Source organism: Pteropus vampyrus, unplaced genomic scaffold (genome assembly GCF_000151845.1).
Source record: "Pteropus vampyrus isolate Shadow unplaced genomic scaffold, Pvam_2.0 Scaffold548, whole genome shotgun sequence".
Lineage (NCBI taxonomy): Eukaryota > Metazoa > Chordata > Mammalia > Chiroptera > Pteropodidae > Pteropus > Pteropus vampyrus.
The window spans coordinates 45,807-61,972 of record NW_011889329.1 but is presented as its reverse complement, the minus strand read 5'-3'; the positions used below and the strand labels follow the sequence as shown (position 1 = coordinate 61,972).

The 16,166-nt window shown below is 35.1% G+C and overlaps 2 protein-coding genes across 18 annotated transcripts in view; one reads left to right on the top strand and one right to left on the bottom strand.

The window, feature by feature from the left end:
- The window catches only part of FAM122C (family with sequence similarity 122C), a 127,139-nt gene that overhangs the window by 69,281 nt on the left and 41,692 nt on the right, over positions 1-16,166 (top strand). For 2 of the 14 annotated variants that reach the window (XR_002777923.1, XM_023525280.1), the window contains one exon: positions 10,096-10,153. The exons of 9 other annotated variants lie outside the window; for them this stretch is intronic. Coding sequence is in view for 2 of the 5 variants with exons in the window: in XM_023525280.1 (XP_023381048.1) it covers positions 10,096-10,153 (58 nt within the window). In the remaining 3 variants the exon portion in view is untranslated. Of the gene's footprint in view, positions 1-2,491; positions 2,524-10,095; positions 10,154-16,166 lie in introns of those variants that run through there. 3 more of the 14 variants (XM_023525279.1, XR_002777925.1, XM_023525290.1) reach the window with 3 other exon arrangements.
- The window catches only part of MOSPD1 (motile sperm domain containing 1), a 36,836-nt gene continuing 26,649 nt past the window's right edge, over positions 5,980-16,166 (bottom strand). For 3 of the 4 annotated variants that reach the window (XM_011383847.2, XM_023525294.1, XM_023525293.1), the window contains 3 exons: positions 14,616-14,833; positions 9,490-9,651; positions 6,441-7,563 (listed from right to left, as the gene is read on the bottom strand). In XM_011383847.2, the coding sequence (XP_011382149.1) occupies positions 7,532-7,563; positions 9,490-9,651; positions 14,616-14,833 (412 nt within the window). In that variant the 3' untranslated portion in view covers positions 6,441-7,531. Of the gene's footprint in view, positions 7,564-9,489; positions 9,652-14,615; positions 14,834-16,166 lie in introns of all 4 variants that reach the window. The other variant, XM_011383851.2, reaches the window with a different exon arrangement.

Here is a 16,166-nt window from a genome sequence, read left to right as displayed (position 1 = left end):
CATTGCTCAGCAGTTCTCAGCCATTTAAGGCTCACAGGTGATTGGAAAGTGAAATAGCAAACTACCTACCCTTCCTGCCTATATATTGTCAAACTGGTCTGATTTTTTTTAAAATTCATTTACCAGTTATTTTGGTTTACAGCTAATCTTTTTGTTCTGGGAAAGCTTGTGGTTTGCAGTTTGGTTCATATTTGGGTCAACAGTCACTGTTAAGGGGGAGTAGCTTTGATAATTGTTCCAGTTTTTGTGTTTTTTTTGGGGGGGGGTTGTTTGTTTCTTGACTACTCTGAAATATTTAGCTGACTACATGATATTTATGCAGGATAGGGCAAATTACCCCAAGTTGGTGGGGAGACCAAGCTCCGTACCGAGAGAAGAAGAGGGTCCTTTGGTGGGGAGTATAGAAAGAATTCAACACACACACCAAAGTTAGAGTCAAAAGGAAAGTTTTTTTAGGAAAAGGGTAACACTCCACAGAGTGTGGTCTCCTCTCAGAGGCAGACACTGAGAGGGACCCTGAGTGTTCAGGGAATTCAGTTTATGTATCATTCTTTAGTTCCTGTAAATTATAGTTTAAGACTTTGTTAACCCATTTCCTTTGATATGGACACGCAGTGAGGAAGGGGAAGAGTATGTAGTATGAAAAGGTAAGAATATGTAGCGTGAAAGGCCTGTTGGCAGTTTCCAGACTTTAATCCATAGGTTCCCCATGGTTTTAGCCATAGGGAATGAATGACTTTATTTGTGTAGGGCGCCACTTAAAGACTCTGTTTTTCCTGTTTCCTCTTCACAGATGTGGGGAATGGGTTGTTAGCAATCCCAGCAGAAATCTTCCTTTGTTCTACAGGAGTCCTCCTGGCCTGGCCTCAGGGCTAATCAGCACACTGCAGTCTCTGAAAGTACCTTGATTCACATTTTAATTCTCTTGCCTTCTCCCTACATTAATGCCATATTAACTGGTTAAAAAGTGGGAAGGTCTTTCAGTGGAGCAAGTGATTTCTTGCTTGAGAGCGGTTTGATTTTCTGTTGTCATCAAGATGACTAGTTGTTTTGTGTTGTGTAAACATATACTATCTCCTTTTCTTTTTTTACTGAGTTGCCCCAAAAGTGGACTCCCTATTTTGGAGACAGCATGCTGTAAATGGTAACATCATAAACTCTGAAGCTAGACAGACGTAAATTTATTAGCTGTGAGACCTTGGAAAGGCTAGATAATATCTTTGAGCTTAGTTTTCTCATCTATAAATTGGGCATGATAATATCTGCCTTGAGGTGTTGCAGGATTGTTAGCCTATTTTAAGTGTCTACTTTTGGCCAGGCAGTCAGTGCTTCATAACTTTTAATGCCCATACAGATGTTCTGGGGATCTTGTTAAACTGCTGACCCTAATTCAGTAGGTCTGGGGTAGGGCCAGAGAGTCTTCATTACCAAAAAGTGGTGCCCATGTTGTTGGTCCACAGGCCACACTTGGAGTCACAAGGGTCTAGATATCAATTGCAAAGTGCTAGCACAGTTAGTGCTTAATACATGGTCACCCCAAAATAATCCAACCACTCACTTAAAAATTACTTGGAAGAAACCCTTTTTCCACCAAAGTAATACCAATCTTCCTATAGCTAGGTTTCCATTGCCTTTGCAAAATGTCTCATTGAGACTGGCCATGGTGGGTAATCTCTGAGTTGTACTTTCTGCTCAGTTTTGCTGTGAATCCCAAACTGTTCTAAATAATACAGTTTACCAAGAAAACACACACACACACACACACACACACACACACACACACACACACACACACACACACAGAAAAACACCTGTTTCCTAACCGCCTGAGAACAGCAAAAGATACAGGTTACCCAGTACAATGATTAGCACCAAAAGCATGTTCATTAGGAGAACTTTCACTTCAATTCTCTAAATAAATCTATTCCTAACCTTGCCTCCCATGACATAATCGTGCAAAAGTAATTTATCCATCCATCCCAGCATTAAGCACATTTTTTCCCCTTAAGAGCTCACACTTCATTTTGCCAAGATGGGTTTTGCATTGTTTTTCTCTACCCTGGTGGACTAAAATCTGTCTACATCCTCATGAAATAATTTCATTTATTAAATCAGGGCTTTCCCCCACCTACCTGCATCACATCCTAAACTGCCTGGTTTATGGGTTCATTAAGTCAGTGATTCACAAAGCAATCGCCCAGCTAATTGGGAAATGCATTTAATAAGCTGGACGTTTCCTATCATCATCTTCCTTGAACTGGACCCAGTTTTTATTAGGTACTAAGCTGACACAGCTCAGGGCACATGTCATTTTAAATTTTTGGACATCTTTTGACAGGCAAATCAGAGAGAAACTAAATGAACAAAATGTAGGAAACAGCCAGCTTGAGTTAGGTCTGTTTGTAATTCCTTGCTTTCTTGGTCAGATAAAGCCTCTCCAAACCATTGTCCTAATTCATTCCTCTTTTTTCTGCCTATCACTTACTTAAAGGGCCTTTGATGGACAAGACCTCATCTCAGTGGGTGAGTCAACTCTTTGTCATTTTGTTTAGTATTTAATCCCTAAGAGTAATGTTCTGCTCTGGTATGTTGTTTATCACTTCCAGATTATAGGTGTAGCAAATATTTTCCTAATGAAATAATCACTAACTTGAAATTCTGCTACTGGGATAATAAAGCTAGGCTCTGTGGGGAATCTTCTAGTGTAGCTACATGGTCCCAGTCCCAGGGCCCTCTCCAATGTTTTTTTAGGTCTATTTTAAATCGTTCCTTTTAAAATGTCAGGGCTTTAGGTGCTACTTGAAATCTTCAATCTCTTTCATAATAGCAAAGTTTTGAAACCTCAGCGTTCTATTTCTGTGTTCATGTTGAAACCCTATAGGTGTCTCCTGTGTAGCTACTATATAGTTTTTCCACTCAGTTGTTTGGTGAATGAAAATATCTAGGAGACATTCGTTTCCAGAATCCTTTCTAGAAACCTGAAACTTTACATGCAGACTTTATACAACTCTTTTTGAGGTGAACTAGGGTGGCAGAATTGTGCAGGCCTAACGATTTTGAGGTGGCAGAAACACCTGCAGTGACAGATAATTACAGCTATTGCCATAGCTCTTGCTGTGCGTTTCCTGTTTGCTAACTGCTTTTTAGAATGAATCATATTTGTTTTCACGATGACAACTACTTCTTTATCTTCTCCCTGGATTAAACTTTGTAATACCTGTGGCCCCTTAGTAAGCTTGGTTCCTTCTTCACTACCCTATGTTCGGCCCTTTTAATCATGGCAGGAAAAAGTTTTCTCCATGGTAGATGGGTAATAATGGCACACACATCATAGTCAAATATCTCCCTGGAAACTTTCAAAACAACTCCCTTTACCTTGTGGCACACTCATCCTTGCCTTTTCTTGTGAAACCAACTCCTTTCATTTATGAATCAAGCCCACCCTTCAACAGCCAGCTCAGGTCCCCCCAACTGCATTTGTGGAGTATGCCACACACTTCAGCACAGAATTGGATCAAGGGCTGCTTGTGGTTCATTTTCTTTTCTGCCCTTCCCCCATGCCACCACACACTCAAATGTGGGCTGTAAATCCAGACACTGCAGACACACAGTGTATGATCACTTGCCAGGCACCTAGTTCTCAATGATTACAGCCTGTCAAAATGCAACACAGTTTGAATTAAAGGGAAGACTTAAGTGAGTTGAATTAAGTAATCTCTAATAGGAAGATTCTTGGAATCTACTTTGGAAATTAATTTTTGTGGGGGTCCTTTTTACAAAACTGAGAAATTACACTAAGGAGGGGAGGAAAACAACTACCAAGGGGAGACATCGGTTACGAATTTAGTCCTTGATATGAAATATTGCTACTGAGTCATCAAGAATTAACCTCTTCCGAATGTATAAAAGAATTCATTATCCCATATTGTCTAGCACCTTTATGGTTTCATTTTTTTACATTAAACATTTTGATCCATTTGGTATTGATCCTGGTGGAATGCATCGATCCAACTTCATTTTTTATCTAGATTGCTATCCAGTTGTTTTCATGCTATTTATTGACAAGTATATTTTTTTTCTCTACTGTTTTGAAATGACACTTCTATCATATACTAAATTCCTGGATGTATTTGAGTCCATTTCTGTACTTCCAATTATTTTCCATTGGTCTATTCATAGGCCAGTGCCACAGTGTTGGAATTACTGGAGTTATATAAATGTTTTAATTTCTGGGAAAAGTTCTCCCTTTACTCTTTTGAAGAGTTTTCCTAGCTATGCCTATTTCTCCATATGAATTCTAGAATCAACTTGTCTAGGTAAAAAAAAAAAAAAAAGATACCAAAACCTCTTGGAATTCTTATTAAAATTATGTTAAATTTATTTAACTTAGAAAAAGAGAAATATTTATGATGTCAAGAATACCCATACCCAAGAACATCCCAGATTCTTTCTATTTGTTCAAGTATAGTTTTGTGTTTATGAGGAGTATCTTATAATTTAAAGGTTTGGGAACTTTTTAAAGTTTAAACTTATGTTTCTTTTGGTTTAGTTTTTTGCTATTGTATCATTAAATCTCCTAACTGGTGTTTGTGTGTACATATGTATCTATGACTTGTGATCTTGGAGTGGGGTAGAGTTTCTACCTATGATTCAAAACTCAGAAGCCATAAAAGATTAATAAATTCAACTACCTCAGAATAAATGTTACATGCTAATGATACCATAAGTCAAGAAAAAATGATAAACGGAAAAGAAATATTTGCAACTCATATCATCAGCAGCTCCTATAAGTCAATAAGAATAAAAACCACCCACTCACTGGAAAGCAGGGGGTGGGGGACAAAGGATATGAATAAATAACTCTGTGAAAAGATACTCAACCTCACTTACAAATTAATAAAAATTAAAACTATACTGAGATTCCATTTCTCATCTACCAGATTGGCAAAACACATGGCTGATGAGACTGTGGAAGAACACTCTCATGCATTGTTGATAGAACTGGTCAGGAAGGAATTGGTAAAATGAATTATGCTACATGCCATATAAGAAAATACTATACAGCCATAATAAAAAGAATGAAGATACTCTAATTACTGATATAAAAACGTTTTCCTGGATATAGTGTTAAGCAAAAAAAAAAAAAAAAAAAAGGCTGGGTGCAGTATAGTGTATAGAACATGTTACCATTTTTATGTAAAAGCATAAAAATAAGATTTCCCCCACTATCCTAAAGCATTCTTATTTTTATGCTTTTATAAGGAATTGCATCCCTATGAAACCTTTCATAAGCTGAAATGATGTAAAGCAAAGAAGCAATTACCTTAGACCACATCTTGCTAAGGGATGCAAGATTAAAGCACACATGCTCACAGACACAGTTCAAAGCTATGACGATTGATGCTGACATGATAAGTGTGGTTCCAGGGGAAGGAGCTTAGTGGGCCCACTCTTGCTGTTCAGGGTAAGTGCTGTAAAAGAATGCTATTTTTACTTTTTGCCTTTTTTCATAAAAGCAGAAATCCTCCAGATTCCTTTCAGTTAGGGAAAACAGGTACTAAGTAAGTTTTTCTTAAAAGTGAAGAAGTGTAAAGCAAACTTTCAAAAAAGCAGGGGATACCTGCATGTATGTGTTTGGATAAAAAATAGAAACAATAGAAGCATATTTAAACTAATAAAAGTGGTCACTTGTAAGGGGCTGAGTGGACAGGGAATGGGGAAGACAGGGATGGAGAGGAGTAATTTTTCACTGTATACCTTTTTATAGTTTTTGATTTTTGAAGCATGTAACTGTTACTTATTCAATAATATTTTTTAAAAAATTAACTCCCTTAGTAAATTAAGAAACTTAAGACAGTTTAGCTCACATATTTCACTTATTTTTCCTATTTAACTCACAGGAATAGGAGACAGGTTTAGGAATTAGGAGAGCTAAAACTGTGAGAGGTAGGTAACCCAAATAAAAAGTATAAGTCAATGTGAAACTTGGGTCTCCATTTTCTTTTATTTTTTTAAAGTAATTTTTCTTTACAATGTGCTCATACACACACATGTGTGCACTTGCATACACACATACACAGGACTTGAGATGGACAGAGAAACAAAGATAGCCTCCAAACATAAGGTTTTTTTATAAAGTTCAAAATAGATTACATTAACATTTATGTGCTTTTTAGTCACTACACAATGTACAGACATGATCTGTTTAATGATTTATGCTCCCCAAATGGTTAAACAATGAGGATTTTCTATGAAAGAGTATATGTAAAAGCTTTTAGTTTAGAAGCAAAGTACTGTTTCTTGCAAAAACCAACCTCAGGCAAATATTTTGTGTTTACACATATTCCTTGAGAGTACTATAATAGCAGTGCATAAGTTCATTCTGTAAAAAGATCTGAAAGATGATTTTCAAGAGACTCTTAATGCATTGTGCTCTCAGATAAAAATCCTAAATCAAAAAAGAGCAGTTACTATGATAATAACAGTTAAAACAGCATATATATGTTAGAGATCAGAAGAGGCTATAAAGAAATGTAAATACTTGTGCTTTGGGGCTTTTTTGATAAAGTTGTTTTAGTAATAAATACAAACTTAAAAAATGTTTCAGGGACTGTTATAAAATAGACACAAATATCAAGGATTTTCTATACTTGGTTTAGGGTTTAAAGGTGAAAAATCATCTCACATAAACCACCCGGCATCTGGTAATCCCAATCTGGGCTAGTCGCTTACAGTTAGGCAAGAGGCTGGGGAGAAAGATAAAGTGATTTTTTCTTCCTATCAACATAAAGCATTATCCAGAGGTAAAGCCAGGGTGAACGAACTAAACACATACCTACCCTCCTTTAGAATTCTTAGACCAAACAGAGGTCACCGTACTTTTATGAGGTTTTAAAAAAAATCCCACATAATTGGTATCTGGACCACAGTTTATTCTGTGATTCAGAAGATGAAATAAATATGTCCTGTGTTCTATGAGCTCTAGGATAAGCATGATTCCTTAGTACTTTGTGCTTTTTTAAAAACCCTCTATACATTAACTGTACAAGTCATTTTTATAAACATCATGGCAACTGTTTATAATGATAGAGGACAAAATATAATTTACATAGTAATGCTGATGTTCCTAGCCAGGAAATAAATGTAATTTTATTTTTATGCTGGTCAGTTTGCTCTTTTAAGCCTTTAACTTTGAAGAACATGTGACCTTAACAATTAAAGTAAATTAGAAAAAAGATGAGAAAATAACAAGTGCTTTAAAGCCTTTTGCACAATAGATTTAGATATAAAAAGAATTTCTTCAAATAATTTTTTAGGTGTCACTCAGGAGCATCCTGCTGTCTGTAACATAATGTACTAGAGTTCTTTGAATAAAACTATAGAGTAATTTAAAATATATATTATACATTTATAATTATTGTAAATCATTCAATAGTTTATAGCATGTTAATGGAGTGAGATAGAGATAAAAGGCAGTCCACATTCATATTTTCAAGGTAAATTTACTTGAGAAGTCAATTGAGTTCCTTGCTCATGTTCTAAGTATAGCCATTGTGATAAGACCTGAAAGGGGAAAAAAAGGGAGAACAGTTAAAGACATGCATTTTATAAAATCTTCCATTCAATGAGCAATTGTTTAGCCCTCAATGAGCAAATAAAAAATGGCACATAGGCAAACACTCTACCAAGAACTCAAAGTCAATTTGAATTTAGTTGATACTATACAGAAGAAATCCATTTACAGCAATGGGTAGTCACTGGATAGATTTAATTCACTAATGTCTGGCCATAGCTAATTTTTTTTAACAAATATACCTCCCACTTTGCTCAGTCACATCCACTATAATTGCAGACATGCCATCTTAAAGTGTCAATAAAGCCAGTTGACTTCATCAACAAAAACAATGCGGGTCCATTTGTATCCCAGGGCCCTAGGGCCACAAAGGGGCAGAAGCATTAGTATTCCTCCTTGGCTTGTCTCCTTTGAAGAAACTCCATACATAAAACCATAAAAATTTAATAATATACTCAGTCCTAAATGAGTATTAAAAAAACGTGAGCGATAAAGTACAGAGATGGAGAATAATTACCTGGGACTGGGGCAGTCAGAAAAGATACTCTAAAAGATAAAGTTGGAATCAGTCTAAAAGATGGACAGGAAAGATATTGAACAATGAGATGGGCAGGCATTCAGGTGAGGGAAGGTCAAGGGCATGGAGGTGGGACTAGAACTCTAGATGAGCTTTTGAGGATCAATAAGTAATCTAACGGCTCTAATCAAGGACTTATGTAGGGCAGCAGCTAGACAAGAGTAACTCAGGGAGGTCTGAAACAGAGTATGGAGAGTCTTAAATGCTAAACTATGGAATTATACTTCATTCATGGACTATGGGGAAGCATTGAAGGTTTTTCAGTAGGGAGTGGTCGTAAAACCAAAACAGAATGGAAATCAATCTGACAGCAATATGATTGATGGTTTGAGGGAGAAAGTAATGGGGGATAGGAATAGGAAGAGAAGAGACAGAAGGTAGGGAGACAACTGAGAAGACAATTTTGAAGTGAGAAAGAGAAAGAGCGCCAAGAATAATGAGAGAATACTGAAAAGAGTTGGCATCTCAGGAGAGGTGAGAGAAGACTATGAGGAAAGAGTCGTTCATCGCCAGAATACTAATCCTTGACACATAAATAAATTTTTTTCCTGAAACTTCTGAACTGCGTTTATTAAATTTACAAAGCATTCAACATCATTAAACCTGAGCTCCAGAAAATATGAAGCAAGTTTCCTTTTTGGAAAATAACAAAACTCAAAGACTAGGTCAGAAGGGTGTTTGAGGCCAGTCAGAGCTGATAGAGTATCAAGTATTTTCTTTAATAGTCATATCTAAGAACATAGAACCCAGTATCTGACACATAGTAGGCTCTCGAAAAATTCTTGCAGATCTAAATCTGAGCAAGAGAATTAAGGATAGTGATCTCATATTTCCATTTACATGAATAAATTTTTGTTCAGTTAAACTGATTAAGATTCCAAGTCAGGATGACTACAAGAATGACTTAACAGGAAACAAGAGAACTTCTTTAAAGAGAAAGTTCACAATATTAAACAAGGCTTCATTGTTCATCTTTATGACTGAATTTACTTTGTCTGTTTTCCTAGGATCAATTCCTAGAAGTAGAAATGTTGTATCATGGAATATATGTATTTTACACGTTTTATACCACTGTAAGTCTGCAAAAGGAAAATAATTGAATATATACAGTATTAAGTACTAGGATAAATAAGCTGAAAGGAAGTAAATGTGAGCCAAAAATTAAATCTTAAAATATACTTTACCTCAACATGCTTTTAAAGCAATCTTTTATGTTTTTCTAAAAAAATCAATCTACTACCACCATCACCCCTATATACACATAAGACCACCACTACCACCTCCAAGCCATAAAAATTGCCTACAAATATGCCCCCAAATGTATCTTTAAAACACTTACCTAAGATATAAGCAGCCACTAATTTTTGATTCACACTTAAGTGGAGGTAGAGAGGTACCAGCGATTCCACATCCCCCAGTGTAGGAAGCATCAGAGCTGCAATGCACACCACTCCCAGGAAGACAGTTAGTAAACTAGGTCCTGAGGAGACAGTTCTGTTATCTATAAAAAGACAAAAATCCCTGAGCTTGCTCCTAAAACAATTTACACAAATGTTTTTTCACATACACTGTCCACCACTCACCAGGATTCTGATTTTGTCTAACTACTCTCATTCCCCCATTATTCCCACTCCATGGGGACTTACCTGCTGGACTTATCTGGAAACCTATAACTTCTGAGTCATTATAGGAAGGAATGTTGAAACAGCATTGTGAGGTAGTGAGTTCCTGCTGAAAGGTTACCATTCTGCCCCCCATCACACACACCTTACCGTACTCAGTAGAAAGTGTTCGAGCATATATCAATGTGTATGTTTATAAATTACATGCATGAATACTGTACTATTAAGCTTAATATAAAACAATATAATACAAATAGAATTTTAAAAGGATGGGCTAAAAATAGACATTGAAGTTCTGATATTTTCTTCTTGTACCTCAATAGATTGCTCCATCTGGAGCCCACTGCACTACAGCTCTACTACCTTCCGGAAGCATCTTAGGTAGGTCTCCAGACAGGTTTGGTCCTAATAACTGCAGCATCCTGCTACCATTTTTGAAAACGTGAAGGTAGCAAAAAGGCACTACTTGAGGGTTTTAAAGTTGCCTATGAAGACTCTTATGCCCTCTGCTCTACCTCCATTTATAGCAAAGAAGAAAGCAGCAAAAACAAAATTTGGCAAACATACTAAATAGATGAATACATTCTAGAGATCTGCTATACATATTGTGCCTGTAGTTAACAGTAATGCATTGTACACAAATATTTGTGAACAGGGTAGATCTCATGTTAAATGTTCTTCCCACAATAAAATAAAATTAAAAAAAAAAAACATTTATTATCTGGCCTGCTATTCTACAGTTCTGGGTTTATGTGTACAATATTCATACCCATATTTTTAAGAAACCTAATAACAGCATTTTCTATCATATGGCTTTCCCACTACCTTTCCTTTCATTGAAAGGAATACCCAACAGCAACACAATCTTTGTGTTTTATTAATGCAATAACGCTGTTCATTATTAAATACAGATTTTCTAAATTATTAATACCTTAGCTGTTGTGCAAAGTTTAACTGAGGCTTGTCAAAACCAGAGAAGTATGAAAACAAATTCAAATTTGGTAGTGATTATTGCTTGAGATGAAACAATAGCATAAATACCTAAAAACAAGTCTTATTTCAGTTAATAAATGAAGTATTTTTACATTTATATTTGTTACAAAGGTAAATTTTCAAGGAAAACAATTATTTACAACAATTACACTGCTCACTGCAAACCCACAAAAAGAAAATTCCAAGGAATTTTTAGTAGAGAAATTCCAAAAACATTTGCATAAGTGCTTGAAATTTTTCAAAATGGAAATAGCTCTTTTTTGATTGTTGTAAAAATTTTATAAAGATAGAGAAAACATAAAAGTTTCTATGTAATCCTATCTTTCTAGAGATAACACTGTTAATGACTTGGTATAGATCCTTTCAGGTTTTTTAATATCCACATAAACATGTAAAATATTTTTTCCTAAATGAGACCATATTATACATACTGTTCTATGTATTTTTTTTTCTCTCACTTAGAAATAAATCTGAACCTCTTTCCATGCCAATATATAACCACCTATATCATTCTATCAGATCCATGTAAATGCTGCCTGGCAACACATCTCACAAACATTCATAATTTAGTCAACCCCCAAATGATGGGCTTTTAGGTCATTTTCAATCTCTTATGATTATAAACAGTGATAAAGAGCATACTTTTCTTAAGCCAGAGGGCACTGACTCAAACATTGCATAGACATAGCAGTTCATTAGTTATTGTAATTAAGACAAACTGAAATTCAGATGCATCTTTTTAAAACATCTTTTTTAATAACCTGGGTTTTGGTGTTTTGTGGGTTCCTCTTAGTTAAATTTCTATTAAATGAAAAAAATTAAGTGTATGAGATTATAGGTGCTTTTAAAAATTTATTGCTATATGTTTTTATATAATAAACTTAAGAAACTTCTCATTTTACTGCCTTTCGATACGTTTTAAAATCCAAATTTTTCATGATATAGCTATAGCCTTTGACCATTTTCCAGCTAGCTCAGAGCCTCACAACATTGTTGCACTTGTAATATGTCTAATAAACACTTTCCAAGCTACAGACATGAAAAAATAATGCCATTTCAAAACTTCCCCCAAAACAATCTCGATTTTTGTCAACACTTTAGTTCAGAGAAACTTAATGGAAAACCTTTAAATTCTACATACTGGAAACCACACATAAGTTACTGCAGTCATGTGCCACACAACGATGTTTTGGTCAACTACAGATGGCATATGCAACAGTGGTCCCATAAGATTATAACCGCGCTGAACAATTCTTATTACCTAATAATGTTGTAGCCATCATAATCTCATAATGTAATGCACTACTCACGTGTTTTTGGTGATGTTGGGGTAAACAAACCTACTATGCTACCACTCATATAAAAGTATAGCACATACACTTATGTACAGTATATAGCATTTGATAATGATAATAAACCACCATGTTACTAGTTTCTGTATTTACTATATTATACTTTTTATCATTATTTTAGGGTGTATTCTTTCTACTTATAAAATAAAGTTTGCCATAAAACAGTATGCTGTATTACACCAGTGGTGGCTGTCTCACGGGTCCTGTGTTTTCCATGTTTCCTGATTGCATCATTTTCTCTTGTGCTTGACTTAATCTCATATTATTCTATGCAGTAACATGCAATACAGATTTGTAGCCTAGGAGCGATAGGCTATAACATATGGCCTAGGTGTGTAGTAGGCTATACTACCTTGGTTTGTGTAAGTGCATTCTATGATATTCACAGAACAAAACTGTCTAATAACACATTTCTCAGAACGTATCCCAGTCATTACATGGTATATCACTGTATTATTTTAATAGTTAAAAATATCACTTTGTCAGCATAGACTAAATCAATCACCATTATACACTATTAAAGGAGAAAACATTACTCAGTTTCCTGTGGTAACTACCTACAAATAGGACATGTTGGCCAAGAATGGATATGAGACTGTTCTGGTATTGCCTTTGCTCTAGAGGGTGGCAACGGCAGTGGAAAACTTGTAAGACAAAGATAATCAATCCAACAGACCTTACCAGATAAGAAGTCCAGCCTTCCTAATGTAGCCCATGCACATACTTCCTGTGTAACTACAGCTAGTCCTTCTTATCCATGAGTTCTACATCTGCGGATTCAACCACCCTTGATCTGAAGATGGTTAAATCCAAGGATATGGAACAAATGGGTATGGAGGGCCAAATAAGGTACTTGAGAATCTACAAATTTTGTTATCTGAGCGGGGGTCGGGCAAGGTGTGATTCCTGGAAGCTATCTCCCTTGGACACCGAGGGACAGATGTACTCTGTGCTGAGGACACAATGGTGAACAAAACAAATAAGGTATCTGCTATCATTGAGCTTCTTGACATGGATGGCTTAGAAAGAGTTTTTTTTTTCCAAAACAGAGGTCACCATGTGTTATTCCAGTATCACCTATCTTCATTCATCTTCTCCAACTTTACAATTAGGAGAATACTTCAATATATTTCAGATACCAATTGTTCATTATAAAAATAAGAATAAAGTGCTCAGTTAATACACATTGCAATTATTTAGCCTTTTAGGGTGATTTTTCACCTGAAGTCTAATAAATTTAAAAATAAAAGGGGAAAAGTAAATATAACTAAACTTTTAACCCTTAATATTCTTGACTATTAAACTGGTCTGTAAAATATAAAAATGAGTTCCAATGACCACTTTAAGTTATGAATTTAACATCAAACAACAAATACTCATTACATGCCTTTCTTGTTCTATAGAAGGCATTTTAAAGGGGAATCTTGCATTTGATAAATATTTATAAGTCACCTTAATATTGATCTGAGATCAAGGTGACATTTGACAGAGGGTCTCTTTCACCTTTAAAAGAAGAAAAGCTGGTCCTGTCAGTCAATAATAGTTGCTGAAAAGAAAACAATCTACTAGCTACTACCTAGTTCCTAGTATGTGTATCACCAGAAAATGTGGGCACTCCCTACGTGGACTGAGAAGGCTCTTGGCTACAGTAAATCAAAGAGGCATTACCTCCTGTGATATCAAAATAAACATGCTAAGATGAACAAACTGATAGGGATCTATGAATTAATATAATAACAAGTAGACTTTTTAAATTCCTCATATATAATGTGGCAATTTCAAGTACAGCTGCTGTCACAGTCATATATCACTATCAATAAATGTCCATGGTTTTATATGGAAAATTTTATCTTCCTCCTCTTATAATAGGGTTGAAGGGGATAATAAGAAGTTAAGAGCGGGGTTGGGGGGAATGATGTCCAAAGAGTTGAAGATGAGGATAGTGTCAATGTTGAAAGAATATATCATAACACTTCTGAATATCTAAGCTGGAAGGAAATGAGGAATGGAGAGGGATTCAATTAATAGCCCACAGGGGATATTATAATCTACTTAGTTTAATTAACTTCAACTTTAATGAGATTTTTTTTCAAAATAATATGAACAGTGCACCAAGCTTGGCTTATTGCCAAACACAATCTCTCCTTCTTTGAACTAATTAAATGAGAAAGGATATAGGAAAGTCACAGAAACAAAAGTATATAATTGCCAAATTATGCTAGTATTATAAAGTATGGTACCTGCATTTTCAGGTTTTATAGATTTAAAAGGTCATGGCAACATTTGCCCTCTCCTTACAGCCTCGTCTAGTCTTCTCTCCTTTGAAAGTCCAGCTCTTGGCCTTGGGCTTGATTTTAGGTACAGATCTCTAGGTTCGGTTTTGAAGTAGTTGATTAGGTTTAAAGTGGCAGATTATTGTTCTAGTAATTATTATTGGCTCCCTGGTTTTAAAATTAGAAATGTATAAGATCTCAATAGGGCTTCAAAAACAACATTACCTGGTTGAAACGACTGCTCGAAAAATAAACTTTCACTTAAATGTTCCTTTATTCTTTTTTCCTCTTCTTCCTTTTGTTGTTCTTTTGCAGAAGGGAGAAGAGTAGCCACAACCTCTTTCCTTCCTAAAGCCTTCCTCTGGCTTTGCTCAGAAACTTGGAGACGGAATTTGTCTATTACACCGTAGTGACAGGATCGAACATCTCTGTGACGAATCACACTAAAAGCATTCAAAAATAACAAATACTGTTTAGGTTTCTGGGAGCTTGCCAAATAGAATTCAGCAAGAGGTTTCATACATTAAAACAATATTAACTGACTATAACCAAATACTCAAATACAGAAATTTGCTAATGATGTTAAAAAACAAATCACAGTAAAACCCAAAAAGAAATGGCTAATTCTAAAATATTTGATGGAAACGCATACTCTAAAACATACAATAAAAGTCAAGTAAAAAAATTCCTTTGGGCAATGGCATTTTTTCTGGATATCTGTATACAACAATATTTACTAAATAAGATACATGAAATTGTTTCTTCCCCACAGAAGTCTCATAAATTTCTATTGCCGCTTATTGTTTAAGTAATTAATCTTACCCTAGACTTAAAGTCCATGCACACAGGTAAAAATAAGCAATTTCATAAGTAAGTAATCCAGTATGACCAAACCAACAGAAGGCTAACAATACACTTCTGTATCTCTGAAGAGAAAAGAGTATAAAGCACTTGAATTTTTATGAGAGTTATCTGCAATTCCATTTATTTTACTTTGTTCTTAATAGAGAACACAGAACAATTAGGTTAAAGGTATTTATTTGGCAAGAGACTACATTTCTTTGAATTGTTCTTGCTTATTGTATACTGAATGAAAATCAAAAGAAATGTGCAAAAATACATCCTCAAAGGTACATCATTTTAAGGCTTTGAGATGATGAAATGTATTCGAAAGAAAAGACTTCTGTTTCTCATTCTCACAGATTTAAACAAATATAGATTAGTTGGTGGCTTGAATTAAGTACTGGTCAATGGGTCCATCTGGTCACTACCAGTTCTGAAGTGAAAATTAAATATGGAAAGCTTTAACAAACAATCATTAATTTGATACTCTAAGACAAAATTATCTGGAAGAGCTCAGATAACCTTTTACAGATGAGTAGTTGCATACTTGCTTCCTGTTTGTATAGCTTAACTTCCAAGCTTATTAAATGAATCATTGCAGATGAACTTATATACCACTGTTCTGAGAATGTAGTATTATTAGTTTCCCAAATGTCACTAAATAGCAAGATGTTCCAAAGAAAGCTAAATTCCCTATTATAGAAAAGTTTGAATGAATAAGTTAGAACTTTAACCTTCATAAATATCCCTGTTATGACTAAAAGCACAACAATGAGGAAATGTTCATGGAAATATTAATACACGCATCAGTCCCAACATCATGAAATATTAAGTATTTGGTCAACCTGTTTAGATCATAGAAACTTCTTAACAAGAATTTTGATAAACTAAAAATTTCAACAAAAATTCAACATGTAATAAATGCCTATGTGG